Genomic DNA, 27,576 nt, shown 5'->3' on the forward strand with positions numbered 1-27,576 from the left:
TCCCCGGAACGAGAACTGCGCGACCGAGAGGAATTACGGGAGCCGAGGTGGACCAAGCGAGGCCACGGCGGGGCGGTAGAATCTTTTGGGCGTGTAGGAGCGCTTTCTCCCGTTAAGGTCGAAGGTCGCTCTCCGTCTGTTATGTCCGGCGTCTGAACTGGTTCGTGTCCACTTCCCCCAACCACCCTTCTCGGGGCGCCTCTTGACCTCATCCGGGGCAGTTTTCTCCTCTTGGCGCAGGGCAGGGAGTTGGGGAGTTCAGGCGTTTAGGGGAATAGAGCAACCATTTTAAAGCATCTCCCACCATTTTGTGCTGCAGCAGAGAGCCAGGCTTTCTTGCTGCCTCAGTATGCGCCATATGCAAAGCCCTGTGACTGCTGTATTTCAACAGAGGCGCCCCGTCTTGTAAGCGAAACCGGCAAATCTGTCTTATCCCCAACCGATGCGTGGTTGGGATGGGTTATAGGTTGAGGTCTTGATCAACAGGCGGAGTCTGGCTTGCCCCCAGATTAAATGCACCACCACCGGGGAGGTAACAACACTCAAGTCCTTGTTATGGGAGTGGAGTGTGAAGGCTTAAGAGTAGCCTCCCTGGAACATGCTGCAGCCTCACGCCCAGCACCGGGAGAAGGGGTGTCTTTACGCCGGTGTGTTTGCAAGAGTGTACAGTGTAGTTGCCAAAAACCAGGACTAGGACTAAGAAGACCCAGGCTCTGATCTTGGCACTGACATTTGGGAACCATGCAATCTGAGATCACATCTATAAAAACGCAGACAGGCGCAACAGTTGTGCATGTGTTAGGCTGCTGTGAGAATCAGATGAGACAACACACTTCAAAGGGTTTTGTAAACTCTTGAGGTATTGTTATTTTATGACTGGAGGAAGAGGAGACAGCATTTGGTGACAAGGTTGTAAAGGTAGATGTCAGGGAGGGTGGGAGAACGCAACAGGTGCTTCTGGGGAGACTCAGCAGTCAGTGGTGACGGTGGCGGAGAGCTCCTGGATGCGCCAGGCACTGCAGGCCTTGCACAAGATGTGTCCATCCAGCGGGTAACAGCCCTGACACTCACCCTCGGAAGAGAGCAGCAGCCCACACTCCTGTTGAGGCAGAAGCAACAGCTTTCTTTCAGGCCTGGATCCCTGGGTTCTACCATACCCTGCACCCCAGACCCCAAGAACCACCCGCCTTCCCCTTGCCCAGGCCTCCTGACCTCGCACTTGTAACAGCCAACGTGAAAACTGCGGTCCAGAGCAACAATGCGTACAGTCTCCTCCTGACCTGGCTCAGGCATGATGGCCCCACCACACACTGAGCATCGTGGGGCAAATTTCCTGAGGTGGGAGGGAACCAAGGAGACTGTCAATGTCAAGCCCCAGGGTTGGAAGGGACTAACCATGGAGCTCAGAGAAGGTGGGATATGTGAGGGAACAGGAGAGACCAGGGGTGTGGTCTTGGATCTTAGAAAAGAGAGCGATGTTAACAAGAAAGAGACCAGGCCAGGGATGGGAAACCGGTGCTGAGGCATCAAGGAGAAATGGAGAAGATGGGGAGGGCCAGACGTCCTGAGACAAAGGTGGGAGACCCAGCCTGACCTGTGGAAGTCCTCAATGCAGTGGATCTGGCTGGTGGCGTCCACCGTGAAAGGGATGCCATCGAGGCCACGGTGGCACACCACACAGGTGAAGCAGCTAGGGTGGTAGGCCTTCCCCATCGCCCGTAGGATCCGATCCAGGATGGGTTGGGAACATGTGGAGCACTTCTCCAGGGTGGCCTATTACGAAGGAAGGTGGGAAGTTTGGGGCTGGAGAGGCCTGCTGGCCCACCCATCTGTGTAGCCCCCCTGCAAGGGATTCATCGAAAAATGGCCTTGAACAGATCTGACTAGAAGTCCTAGCACAGCAGCCTCCTGGGTAAGTGATTTAGTCTCAGCTTCAGTTTCCTTCAGTAGTAATAGCTGCTCCACGGGCAGAAGGATTTAATCCATTTCCTTGGGGCTCCTGGGCAGCTCAGTCAGTTAAGCATTCGACTTTGGCTCAGGTCATAATCTCCAGGTTTATGAGTGTGAGCCCCGCATCAGGCTCTGTGTTGACAGCTCAGAGCCTGGAGCCTGCTTCAGATTCTGTGTCCCTCTCTTCCCTCTCTCGGCTCCTCCCCTCCCCCCCCCAAGTAAGTAAACATTAAAAAAAAAATTTTTTATTATGTTCCCTTAACTCTAAAATAAATGTCTCACATCTGTAAGGGACCCTTGTCCTTTCCCTCCAGCAGCCAGTATTTATCGACTTTTGTTAATTCCTCCCTTATGTGTCAGTTTAGTGGCCCCCCCCCCCCAGCTTTGAGCTTGGTTCCTCCTTGGCATGTAGTCCCCATCTTAGGTGGAAGCCCCCTGCCTCCGGCTGCTGACACCCCCGGCCCACCTACTCACCACATAGCAGCTCTCACAGTACGCCCTCCTCTCCACGGCATAGAAATGTTGGCCCCGAAGCTGGGCCCGGCACGTAGAACACACAAAGCAGCCAACATGAAAGACACGATCCAGGGCCACAACCCCAGCCCCATCCCCAACCACATCTTCTCCGCAGCCGCCACACCGCCCTGGGGACAGGGAAGGACAGGGTCAATCAGCACCCAAGAGGAAGGTGGATTCTCTGGCCCTCTGACTCTCCAGCCCCTTACCCCCAGCCTCCTTCCCACCTCAGGTCAGCTCACCAAAGTACTCCCCACTGGGAGGGTGGTTCATGTCATGCACCAGCTTCTTGGTCAGCCTCTCAAGCTCCTCCTCAGGAGGCTGGCTTAGGGGGACCTGAGAGGAGGGAATCAGGGGTTCAGCCCTACCTCTAACTCCCTGTGTTGTCAAACTTCCTGAAGGTGACCAGGCAGTTCCACCCAGAAGGCTCATCTGAGGTCTCAGCCTAGGGCCTAGGGGCACACCTCCAGGCGCCAGTGAATAGCCCTAGCCCACCCCCCTCCCCCATTATATTTCTGGACCAGCACCCCATCCCTGGGGACCCAGAGGTGCAACACCGCAGGCCTCTGACAACCAGGACATTATACACCACCCCTGTCCACCCAGTCAGTAACCAGCTGTCTGCAAGGACCCCAAATCCCAGTACCCGGGATTTACCTGGGGTCCGTACCCGCCTCCTCTTCCTCCTCCTGCAGCCTCCTCTTTACCACCTGGCCCTGGCTCACGGTGGCTCCTATAGCCAGCCCCCCAGACTTGACCTCGGCCTGGGAGAGGAAAGTGGGGGCCTGGGAGGGCTCCGGAGGCCTGAGAGGCCCCCCGCCTCGGGGGGCCGCAGCCTCTCACTGGTTGTGCCACCTTTACTTGCACAGGGAAGGCAGGGCCGGCAGGGGTGCTGGCTGTTGCATAGGAGGCCGGAGTGGGACCCCCATAGGGGGACGTGGAGAGCTGCTGGGGAGGAATCGGAATACCCCCTCCATTCAGCTTCCCGGAGCCTGAGCCCGTGCGGTAGGCATGGGGCTGAGAGGGCTCATAAGCCTGGGGAGAAACAGACTGGGAGTGAACGAACCCGTTGCAAGGAACACGCCTGTGGAAGGCCCCAATTGTGTGACCCCAAGGTAACCACTGGGCTTTGACAAGGGCTCACCCTCAAGAGGCGGACAACCTAGTAGGTTCCGGTGGCCCAGCTCCTTCTGCGCCCCTATGTGTATCACTCACACAGAGGGGGAGGGGAGTGGGCTAGACTGAGAATCTAGAGGAGTCAGACTAGGGAGCGGGGAGGAGGGCAGGAGACAAGGAGCAGGGGAGGAACAGGGACAGGCCAGGGGGTCACCTGCCGGTCTGACCGCCGTGGGGCATGACCACGACCTCCATCCAGCTCAGCCAGCATGCTGGTCAGCGAATCTATCTCAGCATCCAGACTTCCTGGGCGCAAGGCCCCCCTGTCTTGAGGGAGCCCCTGGGAATGAAGCAAAAGTAGGGATAATTCAAATTACCTGCCCCCACACACTGTCCCCCCACCCCCCAATTCCAGTTTCTCACCTGTGAGCGCTGGGGTGCTCCATGGCACCCCACCCAGGCCAGCCCCCGATCATCCGGTCCCCCGGGGGCCTGGTAACACTGCTCAGATGGCAGGGGGCAAAAGTTGACCCTGGGGTGAGGCTGAAGCGCTGAGGTAAGGGAAGAGAGAGCCACGGTGGGGATGGGGAAGCAGAGGAGGGTGACACTTCTGGAGGCTGCCCTCTAGGGTCCCTCTTCTCCCCTTGCCCCCCCACCCACCCGCACCTGGAGGCCAAGAAGGGAACAGGAGGAGCAGGAAAAGCAGGAAGCCGGAAGGGCTTCAGGGAAGCGCTGGCAGGGACAGTCAGGAGGCAGGAAGCAGAGGTGAGCTCGGAATGACCAGTGGCCTCCTCGGAGGCACTGGGGCTGCCTTACCTGCTCCAGGGGCTGGCGGGGGCCCCAGGGCGCCTCGGGGGAGCGCTCTCCCCTGAGGGGCTCTGGCAGCCTCCAGCTGCTTTGGGGGGAGCCAGGTGGGCCCCGACATGACCTGGAACAGGGGGCTCCAGACAGCGATTGGCCCCGTGTAGTCCCAAGCCTCTGCTCTTGATCCCTTCTGCCGTCCCACACCTCGTTTGGGACTCCAGGAAAGAAAACTTTTTCAGGCTTTTTTTTTTTCCCCTTCCTCCCCAATTTTGGGGACAGCCACGCCCCCGGTGACGTCACCGCATTCCTGGGGGAGGGTCACGTGGCCCCCTAGGCCCTAAACCGCCGTCCCTCCCCCAGTCAGCCCCCTCCTGCCGAGCTGGGAGGGCTTTCCACGGCGGCCTCCGTTTCTACCAGAGCCCCCAGGCTGGCGCCCCAAGTCCTGCACGTGGCCACCTCGCTGCTGGGACGCTCCAGCGCTGCTCTTTCCCACACTCCCCCATACAGATCTCTCCCTCTTCCCGTCCCACCTACCACACCCGCCCCCCCCCCAGCAGTACTCGGCCAGCCCATAGTGTTTTGGTCTTTTATTCACGTTCAGCGGTTAGAAAAATAAAACAAAAACATCACAACCTCAGGAGTCTGCGAATCTGTTGGGCGAGGGGAAACTGAGGTAGCCTAGAGTCCAAGCAGAGACCCAGCCTCCATCAAGGCACCGGTGAAGGAAGGGAGGCCAGTGGGGAGGACTGCTGGCTTCCTTCCCCAGCGTGGTGGGGACACTGAAGCCCCTCTCCCAGGGACGGGATACCCCAGCCCAGGATCCCCTAATACTTCCCCTGAGCTCCACACCCCACATGTGGACCCAGTGGGAAGGCTCCTCTTTCCCTTCACATCCACTAATCAAGTTGGGTCACTGGACCTGCGCACTCTGCCTCGGGACCTGGGCATCAGAGATCAGTGCAAGTAACTGGGGTGACGCCATGAATGAGCAGCGTGGGGCCCAGATCTCGGGTCAGAATCTCCAGCAGCGCCAGGTAGCGAGTGTAGCGGGCAGGATCAGCTGGTGGCCGAGGCAGGTACAGGAAAGTGAGGGCCGTGGCAGGCCCACCCTCGCCATCCCCACCCTCAGACCCACCCTCAGGCCCACCCTCAGGCCCACCCGGCCCTCCTCCTCTGCTGCGCCCTTGCTGGGCCCGAACCAGGGCGTTGGCACTGCCTGCCAGGGCCTCTGCCTCAGCATCTCCCCGCCTGCCATTCACAAAGTCCCCTTCCTCCTCCTCCTCAGGCTCTGCAGCCCCAGCACCCTCGCCCCACACCACTTCCTGCACTTCAGCCCTGATCCTCAGCTGGCTCAGCAGGGCCCGCAGCCGCCCCTCGGCCGCGCCGGGGGCCTCTCGAGGCCCCAGGCACAAGAAGATCCGGAGCCGGGCACTGTGCCAAGCAGGCACCATGCCCAAGATGGTTGCCATCTGCAGCAGGAAAAGGCCGCACACGTCCACATAGCCGGGTCCACCTCGGGGCCGCAGCAGGTTGAGGGGCCACACATCCACGTGATGTGGCTGAGAGGTGCCCCCGGAACCCCGGCTCAGGCGCTCAGGGGGCAGTGCCCCACAGGCCCGGGCCAGAACTACATTCTTGTTCATCTTGAGGGCGTCTGCCACCGTAGCCACATAGTCCTGGGGACTGAGAGCCCGGGGGCTCCCAGGAGCCCGGGGCGGAGGGAACAGGGTGCTCAGGGCTGGAGACCCGCCTTCCTGGGTGCCATCAGCAGCCTCGGAGAAAGCCGGGTCTGTCAGGAAATGGTCCTGGGGTACAGCATCATCGTAGAAACCCAGGACCAACGTGTTGGGCTTCATGCCACCTGGGGGCAGAGAGGAGGAGATGGGAAGGAACCGACAGAAATCACACTGAGTTTACACCACGCTAACACGCACCCACTCATATACGCCAACAACACCACACGTCAGCCGTCAGGCATGGCTTCACTGCACTCTTGGCTCTCCGGGCAACATTATGCACGTTTGCATAATGACTTCGTTTTCCCAAATACTCTTGCATGCGTTTATTTATTGCACCTACATGACTAATCTCCCCGACCTAAATGGGCAAAGTTCGCCTTAGGATTCTTCTACCTGAGCACTTCCGGTCTACAGCAATAGGATGCCTCCACTCTGAGCTTCTAGCAGCACACTAGAAGCTCGGAGTGGAGGCTTCTATCACATTTTTCATGATGGGAGATGAGAGTCTGAGTCTACTGAGCAGACCAGACCCCCCCTAGGTACTCGGTAGTCAAGCTTGTGGACTCCATTCCCAGGGAAACAGCACCCCTGGCTCTGCTGGGCAATGAGAACAAGCCTGATCGGTTTCTACCACTACAGCAAAGCTCCAAACAGTAGCAAGTCCAAATAAAGATCCCGGGAGAAGAAACAGCTACATCTGCAAGCCAACCAAGGGCCAGGGCCTGTTCAAAGCACTTTTACCCATGAAGCAACACTAGGAGGTAGGGACCATTTACTCATCCCTTTCACAGGTAAGCAGCCTGAGGCACAGAGCAGTGATGTCCCTTGCCCCAAGGCTCACAATGGGTAGATACCGGGGTCCGCAGGTACGTACCCAGCAGCAGAACCTACCCTCTGAGCCTCTGAGCCCTTGTGTGAAGCAAATGCCCCAGGTCCCTGCTGACAGCTCCTGGTTTTTCCATTTTTGTACCAACTCGAAATTGGATAATCCTCCCCCACCCCCCTTCATCAGGGCTAAGTTTACAGAAACCTGCTGAGATCTTGTCGAAGGCTTTTTCTCATGAAATAAACGGTTCCTCAAAATCCACCAGTAAATCAAGTTCTGGATGGCAGGAGGACTTAACTATTTAGAGGAAATCCTTCCCCTTCGTTGGAATCACTTTCCTCAGGATAAATTTCGAAGAAAGTAGCGGTCTCCTGGCACAGGTTTGCCCACAAAACGTGGGGCTGAGGAGAGACCAGGCTCTCAGATGCTCCAGGGACTGTGTCATAATGCTTGCCAACAACCCCCAAACGCCTCTGCAGGTGTGAACTCCAGCCAATCTGGCAAATTAAACTAGTCACCCCCTCAGCAATGTCCAATGTTCTGATTTACATGGAACAGGGGTATCGTCCAACACTTGAACTTTAGCCAGATCGAAACAGAGAAGGGAGCATGCGCCCAGAGAGGGGACTGACACCACCCAGGACTGAGAAAGAAGGTGGCAGCTCAGCACAGATTTGGAGGAAGCCGGGGTGTAAGGCCGGAGGCCTTGGCGCTAAGGCAGAGTAACAAAGCAGGGAATCTTCCACATCAGCCCCACACCCCCTCTGCATCCTCTGCGGTCTCCGGAGCCCATGTCACACCAGCCCTTCCTTCTCTGTCTCCCTTCTAAGGCCCAGCTGAGATACCATCTTGTCACCAGCCACATCAGCACACAAAGTCTTGAGGTGGGATGATTAGAAACCATCTGCCCTAGATTTGACAGAGCAGCCCCCTTGCCTCAAGTAATTCTCCCACTGTCCCCAGAAACACAGCATGCTCTTCAGAGCTCGCATCCCAACTTTTAGGTCAGAAAAGAAGAAATGTCAGCGGCACCCATCTCCAGTCCTTAAGCATCTCCTTCTCACACACGGTCTGGTATCTTTGAGTTGAGCCCTGTGTCTTATCTGCCCTAGACTATGAGTCTGCAGTCTGTGGTTTACTCCCTGGGGGACAGTAGCAGAGATTAAAAGGGGCCACAGAGGGGGCCAAGGGGACCCAGGGAGGAGCTCACCAAGGCCAGAGATCCGCAGCAGATGCTGAGCCCCCTGGCGCACAGAGGGTGAGAGGGTGAGGTCTACAAAGGCCTTCACTTGGGCTCTGTCCACCAGGCTCAGCCATGCCCCATACTGGGGCTGCACAGGATCCGACGGCAGGCAGTCTGCGGAGAAGGGAGGCAACAGATGTGGGCCAAACCCATGCACCTTCTCCTCGAATCCAAATCCCAAATGGGCCAAAGCAAAAGGCCTGGGCAGGGCTTGGGCTGGTTGGAAGGATCGTCTGGGAAGAAGCATGAGGCCTCTAGACCCAAAGAACATGAAGAATGTCTGAGATGTGAGGGAGAAGGAGGCTGGGGAGGGAATGGAGGGCCACTCACCAAGGTCTCCCAAGGTGACGTGGCCCAGGACATAGAGGCCCCCCTTCTTGAGCTGGTTGGCCAACCGCAGCAGAGGCAGGGCGCCCCGGGGGTTCCCCACCAGGAGCAGCAGCTGGGGCCGCCAGAACTTCACGTGGTCCTTCCGGACGTCCAGCCGGAGCAGGTATTTACGCACCTGGGACCAGGGGTGAGGTTTGGAGAGGAAGGACTCAGGAGGGCAGCCCCACTCACCACCTCTCAGACAAGGACTCTGATTCCGGGCACCGAAGAAGGAGGCCTACTTGGAGTGGGGTGGGGATCCCAGACTCCCTCCTCCCTTCCCCACCCTCCTCCGAGTCCCCCAACCTGGTGGAAAAGCAAGGCCTGGCTGACGTAGCCCCAGCTGCTGGGGCCTCCTCGAGCCGTAAGCAGGGCGGAAAGAAGGCCCATGAGAAGCAGCGAGCCACCAGCGGCCCCGGGGCTGATGAGGAACATCATGAGCAGACAGGAGGCCACCCCCAGTAAGCAGGTGTGCCAGGAGAACAGGTTGAAAGTGGGGCTGGGGGTGGGGGAGAGAAGGAAGGGCACTCAGGGCCTGCCATTGCCCTCCATCTCCAACCTCGGCCCGCTGGACTGAGCCCTTCCCCACACCTCCCTCCTGGTGTCTGAGCCCTTCCCCACGCCTCCCTCCTGGTGTCTGAGACACTTCTCCACTCACCGGAAGTTAGGGGCCGAGGCCCACTCCAGGCTCAGACAGGACAGGTCCACCGCAGCATAGGCCACCAAGTAGAAGACAGTGACCACGGCGGCCAGCGTGTTCAGCTTCCCAGCCAAGAGCACCAGCTAGACAAGGACCGAGAGGCTGGGCCTGCCCGCATCCCCACCATCTGCCAATGCATCCTGCCTTTTCGTTTCCTCTCCCAGCCCAAGCCCAGGCCCCTCCTGGTCCTGGGAACAGAACCAGGAGGGGCTGAGGGGAAGGGAAAGGACAGCCTGAAAGGAAGGCTTACCTGCACTAGGCCCCAAGAATAGAGCACAGCCCCCCAGGGGTTCCCTGTTCGGGACACCACCTTGGCCGGTGCCAAGATCACTCCTGTGCAAACAGAAATGACACGGCAGACACATCAGCCCGGGGCCAAGTGGAGACCGAGACAGACACGGGAAGGGGGCAGACACATCAGCCCGGGGCCAAGTGGAGACCGAGACAGACACGGGAAGGGGTGCTCAGAGCCGGGCAAGGAGCAGGGGCCGGCGCACCGAAGAGGTCATCCTGAGCCAGAGCGTGGAGGATGCGGGAGGCCCCAATAAGGGAGCTCATGGAGGCCGAGAGCGATGTGGCATAGATACCGATCAGCACCAGTGGGGGCCACAGGCTAATGGCGCGAAAGAACCCGTAGTCCTCCTGTAGCAGGGTCCTGGCGGGAGGGAAAGGAGGACGCAGATGACGCCGGTGCATCCATCCTAGGGCCTCCATGAGCAAAGCGCTCTGACTCTACATGAAGTCAAGAAATGGGTGTTCCTCGATATTCTCAATCGACCCAGACTCAAAGGTCACTGTAATACATCATGTGTGCCCAGAGGGGAAAGACATGGTATTTACTGGTTTATTGTTGGGCTGCTTTGGATTGAGTCACATGGTGGATATTCCCAACAGTGTATGCACAAGAAACCAAATATTTATGGAAATATGAATTGACTAGAAAGCCATCCCCCACCCCCCAAAACCAAGTGCTCACAACAGTTGCAGGGACCCAGCAAACTCTGGCTGTAGGCTGGCTACACCATTTAGCCAGCTGTCCCATCAGTGGCGGTGGCTTCTTCTCTCCCCCAGAGGGAGAAACGGTCTCCGTTTTCCCTGCATCCTGACCCGCCCCACCAGCCTGTGCTCCCCTTGGTGATGCAGAGGTGGTAACCGTGTTCCACTGCCCCACTCCACCCCCTCAAGGGCCAGGCCAGCCCCCTCCCCAGGCACCTGTCACAGGTGAAACTGGAGAGGAAGAAAAGCAGGGCATAGATGAAGAAGGTGTAGGCGACGGCAACAATGGTGCCCAAGGGAATGGCCCGGCTGGGGTCCTTCAGCTCTCCTGGAGGGAGAGAGGCAGAAGGGGAGACATCAGCCCTCCACCATCTCCCACATTCCTGAGCCCTCAGCGCCCCCACCAGGGAACAGGGTGGCAGCCCCACACTCCCAGGGTGGGCAGGCAGGGACTCTCACCTGACATGTTGGCTCCCGCCATAATGCCCGTGCAGCCGTTAAAAAGGACAGCAAAGACGCTGGCGAAGTTCATCATGGCCCCCGTGGTATAGTCCTTGGCGTAGCCAGCTGGGAGATGGTTTCCAGGGAGGGGAGGGCATCAGTACCCCTCACAGGGACCCAGGCATGTTGGCCCCACCACCCTCTCTTCACGTGTCACAAATGGCCCACTCTAAGACCACAGCCCTGACCCATCACAGGCCCTGGCTCAGTTGGCCTCATCATTCTCCCTGCTCTCCTCACTCCTCCCTCCACGCCTTCATCCTTGTAGTCCCCTGAGACACCTCTCTTGCTCCTACCTGAATTCCCCAACACACCTCGGGCCACCTCCCAGCAATCCTTGCTCGCCCTCAGCTCTCCTCCCAACTCTTCTCCTGATTCTCATCTATTTAAACCACTGTTGATCCTATTATGCTGTTTAATTGTTTCCTGAATGTACGTTTTATCTCTCCAACTAAAAAAAGTTCCTTTAAAGCAGAACTGTCTCGTGGTCACTCTTGTGCCCCACTGGGCCAAGCACACTAGACAGATCTTGAATAATCTGCACTGTTCTGAGATCTGCGCTCCTCCCCCTGATTCTCTCTGACATCTGTTGTCATCCAAAGGCTTCCAAGGGCCCAGCTCCCCCCCGATTCTTGCTCCTTGCCCTGAAAACCCTGTCGCCCCTGTACACAGCTCACCACCCAAGTTGGCCTTCAAGGTGCTGCTGTTGAAGCCAGTGAAGTGGCCGACCTGGGGCGGCAGGGAAGAGCCATTGGGGCCAGGCCGTGGGGTCAAGGGGATGCTCCTGGGCCCCACAGCCACAAAGCTGACCAGCACCAAGGCCAGGGATCCAGAGACCAGCAGGAACGTGAGGAAGGAGGCTCGGGCATAGAGGCCAGCCCCCAGTGTGCAGACCCCACCCACAAGGCCCAGGAGCAGGGAGCCATAGAGCAGGCTCCAGCCATAGCCCTGGGGCAGGACATGAAGCCCATTGGATTTCGCAGACTCTACAAAGAGGAAGGAACAGAGTTAGAAGACCAGATCCTCCCAGAAGGGATCCCACCCATGAACCAAAGCAGGAACAGACTCTCTCTTTGGCCCAACTGTCCTCAGACACTATCTTTCCTACCTCTCTACTCAACTGTACCCCAGCATCCTACTCCTCCCTAGTAGATACCACCAATCTTTCTCTGTTGAATTTAGGGGCATTAGCCTGGCTTCCCAAACTAGATGGTAAGCTGCCTGTGGGCCAGTACAATCTCTCAGATGTCTAAGGCTGGGAACATGGTAGGAGCTCAAGAAAGCCAAGCTAATGGACCACTTTGCCCCTCTTCTAGAGAGGCCTCTTTCCCTGGTGATCCCAGAATCCCAGACCCTGCAAACCCGCAGAGCTGCCTGGCACACAGACCAGCCCCGAAGACATCGAGCACGGCCTCCACCAGCCCCAGCAGGGAGACAGCACAGCCACAGACGTTAGCCAGGTAGAACATGAGGCCGATGCTGCCCCCGACCTCAGGCCCCAGCGTCCGGCTGATCATGACTGAAAGTGGAAGCAGAGGGTGAGTGTTAAGGGAAAAGAAAGTGAAATGGAGCAGGAGGAAGGGCCAGGGCACAAAGCACCCTGCAGCCTGTCTCCCTGCACACACTGGGATTGTCCCCAGTATCAAGCTGTCCAGCTCGGTCACACCCAGCCATGTGGCTTTGCAGTGAGTCACTAATACTCTCGAGTTCCAGTTTTCCCATCTGGAAAATGAACTACCTAATTGACAAGACTGTTGGAAGAACCACAGGAGCTGGGGAGACACCTGGTGGACTGGAGAGTAGCAGTAAGATACATGTGAAGGCCATGTTGGTCACCCTCCCCATTTCAGCTCATCTGCTGAACACTCATTAGAACTTGCCTCCCTCCCACCCTGCCCTTGCCCCAACTCCTCCCTACAAGACAGAGGAGCCCAGACCCCAGTCCCTCAACGTTGGAGGATACAGTAGGCTCCACCCCCCCGCACAGCTCCGTTGGTGGCGATGGCACAGACAGAGAGGACGGTGAGCGCCAGGATGAAGTAGGCAACCAGGAGCATGGCCAAAGCCTGCAGCAGCCCAGCATGGCCCACCACGAACCCTGGGATAGGAGTGGCAAAGCAGGTCACAGGATGGCTCACGCATCCCCACACCACGCTGGTCATCAGTTACCTCCAGGGTAGAGCTCAACACAGGGCCACAGGGAGCCCTCTCCCCAAGCCCTTCATCCACCTACTTCTCCCAGGACCCTTCCCCAAGCTCTTCCCAGTCCCATCCCTCCCACACACCCCTGCACCCCAGAGCAAGCCCCACCACCCCACTTACCAATCCTCAAAAAGACAACTATACTGAACATGGACAGGACCGTGGGCACCACCACACCCAGGAAGGTGGAGAGTTTCCGTGCAGATGCCCCTCCAGGACCTCCGGCCCCATTGGCAGAGAAGGCAACCCCCTCATCTCCCAGGAGCCGGTAGGCCAGGAGAGGAGAATTCTCGCTGGCCATGGCAGAGAGCAGGTGGAAGAAGCCACAAATGGGTTATGAGGCCTGCAAAAGACAGTGTCACTTAATGGAAAGCAGCTCCACAGAACCCCTCAAAAACACCTCTAACCAAACACCTGGAAAGAAACACACACACACACACACACACACACACACACACACTCCCCAGCAACTCAAAGTTCCCGGGGAGCAGACTGGTCCTTACCACTTCCCCAGACAATGGCAGACTCCACATCCTCAGCCTTTGGGTACCAGGTCCCCTCCCAGCTCCTGGGGGCCTCCCCTTCCCCCATATCCCAGAGACTAGGGATGGCAATGGCTCTGGGAAGAGGCAAAGATACTTACCCTTTTCAACTAACAGTACAAGAGGAAACAAATCCCCCAAAAGGGAAGTGAGCTACGGGCAGGAAACCCTCCTCACCCCCTCATCCGGAGTCCTGAGCTGTCCCCATCCTAACTCCTCCAAACAATCACCTCACCCAGGGAAGGAGAAATTTCCAAATCTCCCAAAGACCCTCCCTCCATAAATCCTCTCCCTCAACCCATTTCAAACCAGGTCCTTTCCCCTCAGCCTCACCAGATTCCTCCACCCACACGAGGCGCCCTCCAAACTCGACCAACTCAAACACACCCCTCGACTACCAAAAACAAAGACACAGGCCAGCAACACAAGGTGGGTCTTCATCCCCGCCCCCGACACCGGTTCCTGCCCACTTTCTCCCGGGGTCGGTTGGAGGGGGCCGAGATCCGCTGCTCCCGAGCCATGCGCATCCCCACAGCCCGAGTGCGGCAGAGCGCTCACTTACCCGCCGGGAGGACGCAGCCGCCCGGGGTCGATCCCCGAAAGCCGGAGGGGTCGGCTACGGGCCGAGGGGGCTCGGGTGCCGGAAAAGCCAGCTGCAGCTACCGGGATGCCAGGCCCGGAGCCCGCCCCCCCCTCCGGCCGCGCGCCCCATTGGTCCCCGCGCCCCGCCCCGCCCCGTGGGCGCGCCCGGGGAAGCCCCTCCCCCTGGGGCTCCGGGGGCCGGCGGAGCTCCGGCTCCTCGTGGGTGCGGGACACTGTCCTGCGTCGCCCCTCAGGGATGCGTCTCCGGCAAGGTGTAGGCCACGGCCCCTCTCGCGCCCATCACCCCGGTGCAAACAGGCGCCCTTCGTGCGGGCGGGAGCCCACTCCGAGCTCTCGGACACGCCCGGGGGCGCCACCACGGAAAGGGGCGTGCGGCGATGGCAGAAGGCAGCTGCAGGTGGGCAGGGACGTGACACCTGGCCCAGGTGTGTCGCCGAGAACGCGGGGCCGCGTCGCTCGGCGCCTTCCGGCTCCTATTCCTCCAGCCTGTCGAATGCCTGGAATGTCTCTGGATGCCCGCCTCAGCCCTCTCCCCCGCGGAGACCCGCCCCTCATGCCAGGTCCGTCCCACCCGGCTGCGCTCTCCGCGTCCGCCATCAGAGGGAGCCATCGGCCGCTGGTCCGGGAGAGCCCTCGCTGCGCCGGCCACCGTTGGTCCGCCAGGTCCTCCTGCCGCTTTCCAGCCTCCCTGCACGGTGTCGTCCCCTCTAACTGAGATGACTTGTGAACCTCCCGGAGATGGGACCCCTCCCCTCCTCACTCTTTCCAGGTACCATCAACAGTAACACAGCCTGGTAACGTTTCCTCATCTATAAAACGGGGATTAAATAGAACCCTGCCTGCATGAGGTTGAACTAACCAGTACACGAAAATAATGCCGAAACGTTCAGTAAGTTATTTGCACACCGTGCTACATTGCATATGCATAAGCACTCTGTGAGATAGGTACTTCTTAGGGAAACTGAAGCTGGGAGAGCTTTCGTAACCACTTCCTAACTTTGACATAGTCCTTTGTGGCTGCATTTGAGCCCCAGGAAATGAACGGTGCTTTCACTGCGACTGGCCTTTGGCTGTAAATTATCTGCAACATTTCCCTAGGAGAGGAACGGGCTCAAAGGAGCCCAAATCTGGCTTTGCCAGGGAGAGGTGTCAAGAGCAACTGAAGTGTGGCATCTTCAGTGGTCACCGCTGCTAACCACAACAGAGTTTGGCTTGTGGATCTCTCCGACACCATCCTGTCGCAATATTTTTTCAATATCCATATTGATGAGACTTCCAATGGCCCGGCGTGGCAGTTGCTTGAACACAGATCTGCACAGATACCCAATGGCTATGCCCAGACTTTGCCCTTGCCAGTAAATAACTGCAGGTCCTCCCTCTTTCCATTCACCTTTTCTGGTATGCCTACTAAGGAAAAAAATAATAATAATACTCTGACACTTGTTAAAATGGTACAGAAGACTTTATTCAGGACCATTCCAATAGGTGTCAGGACTGTCACAATAGGGGAGAGACGGGGCCCTGCAGCAAAGGCAGCTGGGCATTTATAGCCAACAGGCAGAATGAGGGAGTCAGTGATGGGAAACTACAAAGAGCATAGTGGGGATTCTAGTTAAACAGACAGGATTCTTGCTGAAGGCAGGCCAGGGTGATCAGATATCAGGAGTGGGAAAATTCTCCCTAAACTGGGCTAGGCAGGCCCAGCAAGGATAGGGGCCAAGATGGAGGCCAGGTCTCAAGAGGGCACAGAGAAGCCTGACTGAAGTTTGCTCAAGAAAGAGTCTTCGTCATGTCTTGACCCCAACAATCCTCTACCTCACTGGACTCCAATCTGCTGATCCTTCCCTCTTTCCACTGTCCCCCCTTACTTCTTATCCAGCTTAAAGTTCATGGTCAGTGAAAAGTACTCCCTTGTCCCTCTCTCTTTTAACCACAGCCTGGTAACCGTAACTCCCCACCTCCCCTGTGCCTGGCAAGCCGCTGAATATAGCTGAGGAAAACAGCCAACTGTGGGATCTCATCTCAAGTTCATGACCACGAACCTCAAGTGTAGCCCTCATGCTGCCCAGCATTCAGACGAGATTTACTCTAGTCCGTTCACTCTCTCCTAGATGACTTACATCCTTCACCCCTCTGTTCTTCCCTCTGTGCCTCCTGCATGGCTGTCTCAGCTCACCATCTCATTTCCCAATTCCTTGAGAAGACAGAACCCACCAAGGGACTAAAAGCTCCTAGGCCACCGCCACACTCTGCTGTGCCCTCTTCCTGTCACTAGTGATGAACTGATCATGCTCCCAGATAAGGTCAACCCGCCTCTGCATCCCATTTCATCATCTTGTTTTCTCTTTTCATTGGATCATTCCCACAGGCATGCAAATATGTTTTTTTCCCTTGACTTGTCTTAAAAAGGACAAAAAAATTTTTTCTTGAATATGCACTGCATTCCCCCATTATTGCTCCATTTCTTTGTTGTTCTTTATAGCAAAACTCCTTTAACAAGTTGTCTATACTAGCTGTTTCCAATCCCTCCTCACATTTCTTTTTTTTTTAATGTTTATTTTTGAGAGAGAGAGAGAGAGAGAGCAGGGGAGGGGCAGAGAGAGGGGGACAGAGGATCCAAAGTAAGCTCTGCACTGACAGCAGAGCCTGATGCGGGACTTGAACTCACAAGCCATGAGATCATGACCTGACCCAAAGTCTGGCACTCAACCCTCACATTTCTTTCATTTGTTTGTTTGTTTAATATTTATTTATTTTTGAGACGAGCATGAGCAGGGGAGGGGCAGAGAGAGGGAAACACAGAATCTGAAGCAGCTCCAGGCTCTGAGCTGTCAGCACAGAGCGCAACGTGGGGCTCGAACCCACAAACTGAGAGATCCTGACCTGAGCCGAAGTCGCACGCCCAACCTACTAAGCCACCCATCCTCACATTTCTTTTTAAATCCACTAAGCGTGCCTTGTGATACTCACTTAAACTGCAGTGGTTTGGAACCAAACGTGTACTATCTCTGTGGTATGTCTGTACTTGATTACTATCTTCTCCACCACTTTCCTCTTCTAGGAGACCACACTCACGCATTTCCTCCTGCTCAGTCTCCTAGGCTTCCTCCTCTCTTATCTTCACTCTGGAGCACTTCTAGATGTTGGAGGCACTGCCACAAGGCACTGTGGACTGGAGGCTCCACCAAGGACCGGGAACTCAGTCCTCAGATTTCTTTTCACCATTTACACTCACCCCCCGCAGTGATCTCTATCAGTCTCAAAGTCTTAAACACCATCTCTGTGATGGTGTCCCAAGGGTGTATCTCCAGCCCAGATCTGAGCTTCACACTGTACGTCCAACAACACACTAACATCTCCGCTTGGACTTCAAACAGGCAGCTCAAACTCTGTATATCCAAAATCAAATGCCTAAACTTCCTCCCACAACCTACTTCTGTTATGGTCTTCCCACCTTTTCATTTGCTTAGGTAAAAAAAAAAAAAAAACCCTGGGGTCATGCCCTCTCTCACACCCCACATCCAACCCATCAGCAATTCCTTTTGCCCCTACTCTTAAAATATTACCAGTGTCCAACCACATGTTATCACCCTACTCCAAGCCATAATCATGTCAACCTGCATTATGGCAGTGGCCCCCTACTTGGTTTCCTGCTTCTGCCTTGGTCCCTGCAGTCTGTTCTCAACAGAGCAGTTAGACGGATGATGATAAGGGACGCCTGGGAAGCTCAGGCAGTAGAGTGCGCAACTCTTGATCTCAGGGTTGTAAGTCTGAGTCTCACTTTGGGTGTAGAAATTACTTAAAAATAATTCTTTTTTAAGGATACTATTAAAGCAAGAATCAGTTCGTGATGCTTCTCTTTCAAAACTCTCCCATAAGGACACCTAGGTGGCTCAGTCAGTTAAACCTTCCACTCCTAGTTTGGGCGCAGGTCATAATCTCACAATTTGTGAGTTCAAGTCCCGCACGGGGCTCTGCGCTGGTGGCTCAAAGCCTGCTTCTGATTCTGTCTCAAAATAAACTTTAAAAAAAAAAAAAACTCTCCAAAGTTTGCTATTTTTCTCATTGTAAAAGACAAAAGTCTTAATAATTAGGATAACATACTTACCTCATGATTCATCAGCTACAGTCCCACTACAAAGGTTATGTCCATTGCCTTAGTGTAAAATGTTAACAATGTTCCCTTAGCTCCAAGTGAGCCAGAGTGGTCTACATATTACACGGCCACCCTGTGGCGACACCCCTGTAGCAAATTTTGACGTCTTCTTGAAATCTCCTCCACCAATCCCATTTAAATTGGACCACACCCTTCATCCCATCCCCCTTTCTATTTTTTTTCTCCATTGGCCTAACACCGTCTAATAGGCGTCATGTACATGTTTATCTTGTTTACTGACTGCCTAGTCCCAATAGCAAGTCAAGCTCCGCGAAACAGGACCTTTTGTTTTCTTTGCTGCTGTGACTCCGCCACTTTGGAAGACTGCTAGACAGTCCCGGGCCCGGATCGGGGACCCTGCTCCTCACGTGACTGCACGGGGCGCACCCGCCTGCTGGGGAGGGAAGATGGCTGCGCCCAGGGTGGCCTCACTGAGAGGGCAACCAACGAGAGGGCGCCGGCCCGCTAGAGCGTCCACGCCTCACCTAAGTCTGCGGTTGCGTCCTGGGAAGGCGCGAATTCGGGGGCTACGTGCTGGTCCCCCTTACTCCCACCTTTTTTTTTTTTTTTAAGAAGAAAGGAATTAGCTCATTCTCGGAGACGCTTGGTGTCACCTGACTGCTGCTTCCCGACGGCTTGGGATCGCTGCCTTCCGAGGCGTGTAGGACGAGGTTATGGGATTCAGTATCTAGGTTTTTCGCCCCTGGTGCTAGCTCCTCCGTCAACCTATTAAGTGACCTCAGAGTGTCAGTCTAGTCTCTAGTTCTGGGCGCCCCCGAACACACTCAAACTGCCTCTCGGGGACAAGGACGTCCAGTCCAATCCAGTCCGCAGGTGCCCTACTCAGAGTTCAGGCCCTAAATGCGAAGTCTCTGGGGATTCCACACTCCCTCCCCTCCCCCAAGCGTTCCTTGAACTCCTCAGGATTAAGTCTCGTGAATCCGGACCCCCCCCCCCCTCCTTCGCCCAGGCCCCAGGGGCAGATGAGCCCTAGGCCACCGCCCCTGCAATTTCCTGCAGACCCAGCAAACAAAAGGCTCGGGAAGAGAGGCGAGGCTGAGCGGGCGCCCTTCCTGCAGGAACAGCTGATGGAGCAAAATGGTCCAGGAGGGAGCAGAGGGGAGGGATGAAATTCCAGGATTCCTGGAGGACCAGAGTGGGAGGCGGGACTCCTGGATCCCGAGGAGGGAGGGAATCCAGCAAAGCGGCTGTGGAGGGCCCAGGTAGGACACCTGAGTTTCCTCGGCTCTGCCAGATCGCAACTGCCCTGGCGGGATTGATGTCAACTTTTCGGAATGGAGGGGGTGGGGGGACACTGCGGTTCAGGTGAGCTGTCAGGCCCACAGGCTGGAACGGAGGGGGCGCTGGGAAAGGCCTGAAGCCCTGCGTCATCTCCTCTGGGGCCCAACCTACCTCCCCTTGGCCAGACCTGCTACCCTCTGTGCTGGCCCCACCCGGGTCTGGCTTCCTGCTCCTCCCCAGGCACAAAGCTTTTTTGGCTAAGCTCCATGAACCAGCTCGCAGGGGTCTTCTTGTCCCTTCTGGACCCTAGTAGTCAAGCCCCTCAGCCATTTACATTCACTCCTAGAGCCAATGCCCCTGCCCCCATTCCTGTCAGGGATACAATGGTAAGGGAAGGGCCACGTCCAGTGGGTGGGGGGGATACTGGCATGGAGGGGGGCTTGGCCTCATATCCTGTCAGACTGCCAAGGGAAGAGAGGAAACAAAAGACTTCCCAGCTGGGACAATGAACCTCTCGATAGGTCTCCTGCCCTACTACCACTCCTTCTCCACCTCTCCCTTCTAGCTCTAGTCTTCAGCTCCTTCCCCTCCCTTCTCACCATTTTTTTTTTCCCTCTGGTAGCCTTGGCTTCTGCGGTGAGCTGTTTGAGTTCCCTGCAATTCCATCAGGGCTCAGGGTCCCTTCTACCTCCAATGCCAAGATCAGAGACTGGGTGGGCAAAGCTCTAGTTAATGTTAATCACACCCTTTCAGGCGAGGGGCTACACAACACATAGGGGGCAAGGCAAAGGAAAGAAAATGCCCTCTGGCTGGCCTGGCTGTGAGGAGGAGGAAAAGGACATTCGGTGTCCTTCAGGTCGTTGGGGGTGGGGCTGGGAGGCCAGCCTGTATGCTGAGTGCCACAGTGGAATCAGCCAACCTGCGGACTACTGGCCTACTGGCCAAGTGCCCTGGACGGCTCACTTAAACTGAGCCCATCTCATCTTTAAAGTGGATGTCAGAAGGAGCACCCTGGGTGGCTTAGTTGGTTAAGCGTCCAAATCTTGGTTTCCGCTCAGGTCATAATCTCATTTGTGAGTTTGAGCCCCACTTACGGCCTCTGCACTGACCGTGCATAGCCTACTTGGGATTCTCTCTCTCTCCTCTCTCTCTGTCCCTCTCCTGCTTGTGCTCTCTCTCTTTCTCAAAATAAACGTTAAAAAATAAAGGAAAAAATAAATAAAGCGGGTGTCAGAATAACACCCATCCTACGTAACAAAGTTCTTATGATGAATTAAATATGATAATGTTTGCTTTTACAAATAAATTGTGAAGTGTAAGGCTTTCCTGAGCCTTCCCAATTTACAGTCTCTTCCAATCCCCCTCCCACTGGGCACAGCCTCCATCACCATCATTTGCCAGTAACTCCTGAACCTGTATCTCCTGCCAAAAAGCTGCCCCTGATGCCTGGGCCGCTCAGTGGTTGGGCCTCCGACTACCGCTCAGGTCATGATGCCACGGTCTGTAGATTTTAGCCTAGCATCAGGTTCTGTGCTGACAGCTCAGAGCCCAGACCCTGTTTCAGCTTTTGTGTCTCCCTCTCTGTCTCCCTCTCCCCAACTCACGCACGCGCACACTCTCTCTCAAAAAATAAATAAACATTTTTTTAAAAAGCTGCCCCTGGTCGCCCCTGTGGTTGACTGCTGGACCTGCCGTCTGGATGGTACACAGGAACCTCAAGTTCAGCCTGCTCACAGCTTCCTCCCTTGTGGCTCCCAGTCCCCTAGCTCCTACCTCACTGCCCAGGTCTGAAACTTGAATCCTGCTTGATTTCAGTCTCCCTCACTCCCATAGCCAAGCTCCAAGACCTACCTGCTCTAGCATGTGAGAGCACACACTTCTGTCCTTTCAAGCCCTCACTGTCTTTTGGAGAAGTACATGTGGTTTTTCTGCCTTCGGTCTTGATCACTTTCAATCTACTCTCCAAAGTTGGACAAGTGGGGTCTTTCTATGCAAATCCAATGGAGTTGCTTCTTTGTCTCAAACCCTTCAGTGGTTCCCCAGGTGTTCAGGACAAACCTGCGCTCCAGGAATGTCCTGTGATGACAGGCTGGCCTTTGCTTGCGTCTCCAGTTCATCCACTATCACTGTTCTGGCAATCCACACCCTGGTGTCCTGGTGTCCTGAACAGCACAGGGACCAATTCACTATGTCCTCACTCTTTTTTTTTTTTTTTAATTTTTTTAAATGTTTTATTTATTTTTGATACAGAAAGAGACAGAGCATGAGATGGGGAGGGGCAGAGAAAGATGGAGACACAGAATCTGAAGCAGGCTCCAGGCTCTGAGCTAGCTGTCTGCGCAGAGCCTGACGTGGGGCTTGAACCCACAAACATGAGATCTGACCTGAGTCGAAGCCAGAGGCTTAACCGACTGAGCCACCCAGGCGCCCCTGTCCTCACTCTTATATTTGCTCTTCCTTCTGCCTTTTTGAAAAATGTTTATTTATTTTTGAGGGGGAGGGGAAGGACAAAGAGAGAGGATTCGAAGCAGGCTCCACACCACTGTCAGCACAGAGCCCCAGTGCAGGGCCTGAACCCACAGTGAGATCATGACCAGAACTGAGGTCAGACGCTCAACTGACTGAGCAACCCAGGCACCGGCCCCCTCTTTCCGCCTTTAAAGCAACCTTTCCCACCAATCTCCTCTAGGACTCATTCAGACAGCATCTGCAGAAAGCTCACCTTGAACCTGCTGGTTGGATTAGGGGTGCTCCCCCTGTGATCACATAGGACCCTCTGTATGCCACCCACTTATGCGCCTTACACAGCCTCCTGAGTTCTGTTGAAGTTTCATGGTTATTTCTTCCCCTGGTGTCAAGGATGACTTTGTGTCCCCAGGCTAGTCCATAGCAAAAGAACAATAAATAATTGCTGAGGGGTGCCTGGGCGGTTCAGTCAGTTAAGCAATTGACTCTTGGTTTCAGCTCAGATCATGATCTCATGGATCATGGATCAAGCCTCTGTAAGGTTTAATAGATGGAGGCAGAGATGGGAGGACAAAGAGACCACCTTATGGAGCCAAGAGGGCCTTTATTGGGATCTGCAATTCCCGGGTGAGGTTCCGTGACTCTGGAGCAGGGAGTCAGGGAAGTCGCACCTGATATGGGAGAGCAAGGTCTTTTATGGGTGCAGAAGTTCCGGGTTTGAGCTCAGGTGCGCCGATAGCCACGGAGGGTCATCTTTGGACGGTGGCAGGATTCAATTGGCTGTTCGCTTCGGTGGGGAGGGGGATGCTGGAATTCCATGGTGAGGCATTACAGTTTGAGACCGTCCAGATTGAGAGTGGGGGTCGTCAGTCCTGGTGGCGCTTGGATCTGTTATCTGACCCGCAATAAAATGGCCGCTGGTGCTTTTCAAATGGCTTGGGTCATCCCAGGTTTGCAAGTGGGGGTTGTCAGTGTTCGCAGCTCTCCACAGCGAAGTGGCCGCTCAGTCGCCTTCCCATGGCAACTCTTACAGCCCCAAGTCGGGCTCCGGAGCCTGCTTGGGATTCTTTCCCCCTCTGTCAGCCCCTCCCTTGCGCACATACTTGCTATCTCATAACAAATAAATAAACTTTAAATAGTAATAATTGCTAAGTGAATTAAAGGATGACTAGTCCATAAAGGAATAAGAAGTAGTTAACACACATTTACTGAGTACATACGATGGGCCGGACGCTCAACCGACTGAGCCACCCAGGCGCCCCTGTACCTGCTTTTAGGAAACAATGAAAGTACAATCACTAATAAATTTATAAAATCTTTTACACTTGTGTCTATTACAATTTAATATACCATGAAATTCCCATGAGTTTGGGAAGATGTGTGGTGGTCAGACAAGGAGTGGATTCAGGTTTTGTGAGTCCTGAAGTTTATGTAACATGGGGAATCCACCTTAAGAAAATAAAATTAGGAAGATGAAATTAAGTATAAAAGCTAATGTTTATTTATTTATTTATTTATTTTTAAATGTTTTATTTATTTTTGATACAGACAGAGACAGAGCATGAGAGGGGGAGGGCCAGAGAGAGAAGGAGACACAGAACCGGAAGCAGGCTCCAGGCTCTGAGCTAGCTGTCAGCACAGAGCCTGACGCCGGGCTCTAACCCACGAATGTGAGATTTGACCTGAGCCGAAGCCGGAGGCTTAACCGACTGAGCCACCCAGGCGCCCGCTAATGTTTATTTAAATGTAGAAATCACAGGAGTGCCCGGGTGGCTCTGTTGGTTAAGCTCTGACTTCGGCTCAGGTCATGATTTCACCACTCATGGGTTCGAGCCCCACAATGGGCTCTGTGCTGACAGCTCAGAGCTGGGAGCCTGCTTTGAATTCTGTGTCTCTATCTCTGCCCCTTCCATTTCCCCCATCACGCGCGCGCGCGCGCGCGCGCACACACACACACACACACACACACACACACACACACTCTGTCAAATATAAATAAACATTTAAAAAATAATAATAAATGGAAATTATAGCAAAAGTTAAGGTGACAAATACTATAAATATTACCAAATCGAGAAAAACAATAGGATAGGTGTAGTGCATAGCCCAACACATCTGTATACCACTTCCATGTTCTACCTTTTTCTTACATGTGTACTCGGGCTACTTCTTCATATGATAATGATTCTGTAATACTACTCTCTATTTCTCTACATCTCGTCTCCATCTTCCCTCTATTATGGCTGGTTGAATTTTTTCTTTCACTATTGAAAGTTTATAAAGATCTCACTGAACTTTACAATGCATTATTGGCAGTGTTGAAACCTCTACCAAATTCCCTTTGTGTAAGAGCCCTAAGACTTCAGACCATTTCAAACATTCTTGTGCTGGAATTCACCTTAAAAACTGTTTAAATTGATGGCACTCATTAACCAGAACAGTGGGAGGGGCCAGTCAGGTGAGGGGTGCAGAATCTTAAATTTCATGGGCTTCCAGGAAACTTAACTCTAGACTTGACAGGGTGAGGTGCACCTGAGGAGGGGCACTGGGATATGGGAAGAAGAGTGATGATTTCTATAATTTTTGGTGAAAGGAGATGATTTGTTGTTTATTATATATAGGAAAAATCCCAACTCTGACGCTGCTCCAAGTAACTGTCATGGTGTGGGTAGCAAAAAGGAACCCCGGGGCACCTGGCTGGCTCAGTTGGTAGAACACACGACTCTTGACTTCGGGGTTGTAAGTTCAAACCCCACTTTGGATATAGAGATTACTTAAAAATTATAAAAAGTTAAAAAGCCCAGCCAGCTCTTGTGGGGGGGGGTGCTCCACACAGGTACTGCCCTGGGAATGAGTGATAGCAGCATATGCTCATGCGCAAGGAACAGGGGGTGACAGCCTAATTTTGAGGTGAGAGGACAGCGAAGTGCTCAGAAGGAAGAAAGGAGCGCCCGATATCTGTTCGGGTCTGTGGGACAGGCATCCATCCAGGTAGTGACATGACAGCTCAGTTATGTAACGTAACACAGTAGATACTGAATTAGCTTTCCTAGGAAGTAGTCCTGGGTGAATGGAGGGTGGAGGAAATGACTTCACACCCACAGGATAGACACTCCTGAAGACTGGAGTGAAAAGCTCAGATACCATCTCCAAGGAAAGGGGAAATAATGGGATTCCTACCCCATTATAAGATCTTTTAAGGCCAGGAGGCTTGGCTTTACAAATGTTCAAACTAGCACAGTGATCGCTTGGCACATAGCAGATGCTTAATAACAGTTTTATTTTATTCATTCTTTTATTTTTTGTTTATTTGAGTTGTCTCTACACCTAACGTGGGGCTTGAACTCACAAACCTGAGATCAAGAATTGCAGGTTCTTCTGACTGAGCAAGCAAGGTGCTCCGTTATTCATTCTTTTATTGGTATACATTAGATATTGGGAACTGGCTTACATGACGAGGTTGGGGGGTGGGGACTGAGACCCTATGATAAGGGATCGCCTGGATATTTTCTTTTTCTTTAATGTTTATTTATATTTGAGAGATAGACAGAGTGTGAATAGGGGAGGGGAAGAGAGAGAGGGAGACAGAATTCAAAGCAGGCTCCAAAGCTCTCAGCGTGGAGCCAGATGTGCAGAGCCTTGAACCCACAAACTGCGAGATTGAGATCATGATCCGAGCTACAATCAGACACTTAACTGACTGAGCCACCCAAGGGCCCCTCAACTGGTTATTTTCTTATCTGAGTTTTTCTCTTCCCTCTAGCTGAGGGGGCCTGGTTCTCAGGGGTCAGAAATTCAGGGTTCTAGGAGCACCTGGGTGGCTCAGTCGGTTAAGCGTCGACTTCAGCTCAGGTCATGATCTCACTGTTTGTGGGTTTGAGCCCCACATCGGGCTCTGTGCTGACAGCTCGCTCAGAACCTGTAGCCTGTCTTCAGATTCTGTGTTTCCCTCTGTCTCTCTGACCCTCCCCTGCTCATGCTGTCTCTCTCTCTCTCTCTAAAATAAATACAAACAGTAAAAAAAATTTTTTTAATTATTAAAAAAAATACAGGATTTGAATCTGCAGTGAGCTGCATCCCTCTGTCTCATCAGCCCTCACTCACCCCTGCCTCTTTTCTCTGGGCATCTGGGTGGGTCTCTTTCTACCATTCAGGACATCCACTCCCCACCCCATCAGGATGAACTGCATCCCCAACCAAATGAGACAATTCAGGCAATCAAGGGCATAGGGAGGTTGAGCACAGAGCCCAGGAAGAGATAGATAAGTTTTGGAGGGAAGAATTTGAGTGCAGACTGAAACACAGGGAAAGGTGTGTGTTCTGAGTTAGGAGGTGGGTGTTTAACCTGGAGGAGAAGCTGAGTAAGAGGAAGAGAAGGGAGCTACGGCTTGGATCAGGGAGGGAGGAGGAGATTCCCGCCGGCCTGGTCTGCCTGGCTCCAGCCAAGCCGGCTGTTTCCTGCCCTCCGTGACCCCCCACCCCGGAGCAGGACCCAGGCAGGGCGACGAGGAAGGGCAGGGGTGTGGGGAGCACCACTTGTGAGAGGAAGATAAGTGCGCTGGGACCAGAGGTCACTGCAGGCCTGGCTGTCCTCTCTGGGGCGTTAGAAGCGCTTGGCAGTCCCCCCACCCCCATCCGCTTCCCTCCCCAACCTCCCGGGCATCAAGGATTCTTTCTTCACTCTCTCGGTTCCTCAGCAATTCCAGACGCTGTCTTCCTTAAATTTCTGAGTTGAACCCTTTTCTTCCAGCAATTCACTGGCAGACTCCTGCAGCGTCCCGCCCCCCGCCATCCATAGGTGTCCTGACTTATAAGGGGGTTGGTGGGAGGAGCCCAGCTTTCCCGGACCCTCCCCTCTAACTGATGGGATGGGGGTGGGGTGGCGGCAATGAGAGGAAGGGCCCTCCCAGCCATCCCGAGGGCCCCCAGGAGCCAGACAGGAAACAGCCTCTGGAAAGACAGAAGCCGCCCCGGCCCAGCCCCAGGGGTCAGGGCTGCGGGCGGCAATGATCTCTCCCGAACGCGACAGTGAGAGTGAAGATGGTGATTTGGGAGTCCATCCAGACCCTTAACTCTCTCGGTCCCACCCACCTTTTATTTACTCCTGCTTCCTTTTTTTTTTTTTTCAATATTCCTCCCCATCTCAACCCAGTTGCCCCACTTCGCTAAGTTGCGCGCACAGTAGGTCCCCATACCTAGTTTTTGTTGAGTGATTGTGTGAACGTTCGCTTCAGGGTCTCGCTCCAGGGTCATCTAAGCAAGGATCGCTCCCTCGGAGCCCAATGCGCCACCCTCCATCCTCAGAAATTTCCCCCAAATGCGGTCCCCTGCGCCAACTATGGAGTAGTGGGCACATCCAGCCGCAGAATCCAAAAGTCCGCATAAGGTTGGAGCGGGCTTCAAGTGTGTGCCGCACATTTCCGCGCACGTCCGGGCGGCCCTCCGTGCCGCTGCTGGGTGTGTTTCTCTGCTGCCTGCCGTGTGCTGGGTTCGGACCTGTCTCGGGGGTCCCCGGGCCCCGGCCCCGACACGCGCGGTCCGCGTCAGGGCGCACGGCCACCGCGCACGTCTGGGCGGTCCCCGGGCTCGGCGCCCGCCGCCCCTC

General features: G+C 54.7%; 2 protein-coding genes across 2 annotated transcripts; both read right to left on the reverse strand.

Annotated features, from left to right (window-relative positions):
* Positions 1-837: 837 nt before the first annotated feature.
* On the reverse strand, positions 838-4,865 carry TRIP6 (thyroid hormone receptor interactor 6). The gene is made up of 9 exons (XM_029947375.1): positions 4,399-4,865; positions 4,006-4,133; positions 3,797-3,922; positions 3,124-3,501; positions 2,709-2,802; positions 2,425-2,594; positions 1,595-1,773; positions 1,213-1,333; positions 838-1,099 (listed from the first exon to the last, which is right to left on the reverse strand). The coding sequence occupies exons 1-9, from the start codon at positions 4,505-4,507 to the stop codon at positions 968-970; spliced, it is 1,437 nt and encodes a 478-aa protein (XP_029803235.1). The 5' UTR covers positions 4,508-4,865; the 3' UTR covers positions 838-967.
* A 93-nt stretch (positions 4,866-4,958) lies between these two features.
* On the reverse strand, positions 4,959-14,178 carry SLC12A9 (solute carrier family 12 member 9). The gene is made up of 14 exons (XM_029947374.1): positions 14,067-14,178; positions 13,083-13,305; positions 12,724-12,858; positions 12,148-12,279; positions 11,438-11,746; positions 10,719-10,826; positions 10,476-10,587; positions 9,761-9,918; positions 9,514-9,596; positions 9,222-9,346; positions 8,870-9,062; positions 8,525-8,699; positions 8,162-8,308; positions 4,959-6,247 (listed from the first exon to the last, which is right to left on the reverse strand). The coding sequence occupies exons 2-14, from the start codon at positions 13,261-13,263 to the stop codon at positions 5,334-5,336; spliced, it is 2,772 nt and encodes a 923-aa protein (XP_029803234.1). The 5' UTR covers positions 13,264-13,305; positions 14,067-14,178; the 3' UTR covers positions 4,959-5,333.
* Between the last annotated feature and the right edge of the window lie 13,398 nt (positions 14,179-27,576).

The sequence above is a fragment of the Suricata suricatta genome, chromosome 8 (assembly GCF_006229205.1).
Source record: "Suricata suricatta isolate VVHF042 chromosome 8, meerkat_22Aug2017_6uvM2_HiC, whole genome shotgun sequence".
Taxonomy (NCBI): Eukaryota; Metazoa; Chordata; class Mammalia; order Carnivora; family Herpestidae; genus Suricata; species Suricata suricatta.

Bases quoted from the DNA above. Each gene is read 5' to 3' on its own strand.
- SLC12A9 (XM_029947374.1), bottom strand. From the start codon at position 13,263: ATGGCCAGCGAGAATTCTCCTCTCCTGGCCTACCGGCTCCTGGGAGAT. The intron at 9,347-9,513 runs GTAAGCCTTCCT...GTCCTTGTCTAG, and splicing joins ATTCTTGGGGCCTAGTGCAG to CTGGTGCTCTTGGCTGGGAA. The intron at 8,309-8,524 runs GTGAGTGGCCCT...CCTTCTCCGCAG, and splicing joins CGTCACCTTGGGAGACCTTG to ACTGCCTGCCGTCGGATCCT.
- TRIP6 (XM_029947375.1), bottom strand. From the start codon at position 4,507: ATGTCGGGGCCCACCTGGCTCCCCCCAAAGCAGCTGGAGGCTGCCAGA. The intron at 2,803-3,123 runs GTAAATCCCGGG...CCCTCCTCTCAG, and splicing joins GAGGCGGGTACGGACCCCAG to GTCCCCCTAAGCCAGCCTCC. The intron at 1,334-1,594 runs GTCAGGCTGGGT...CTCCCACCTCAG, and splicing joins TGCATTGAGGACTTCCACAG to GAAATTTGCCCCACGATGCT.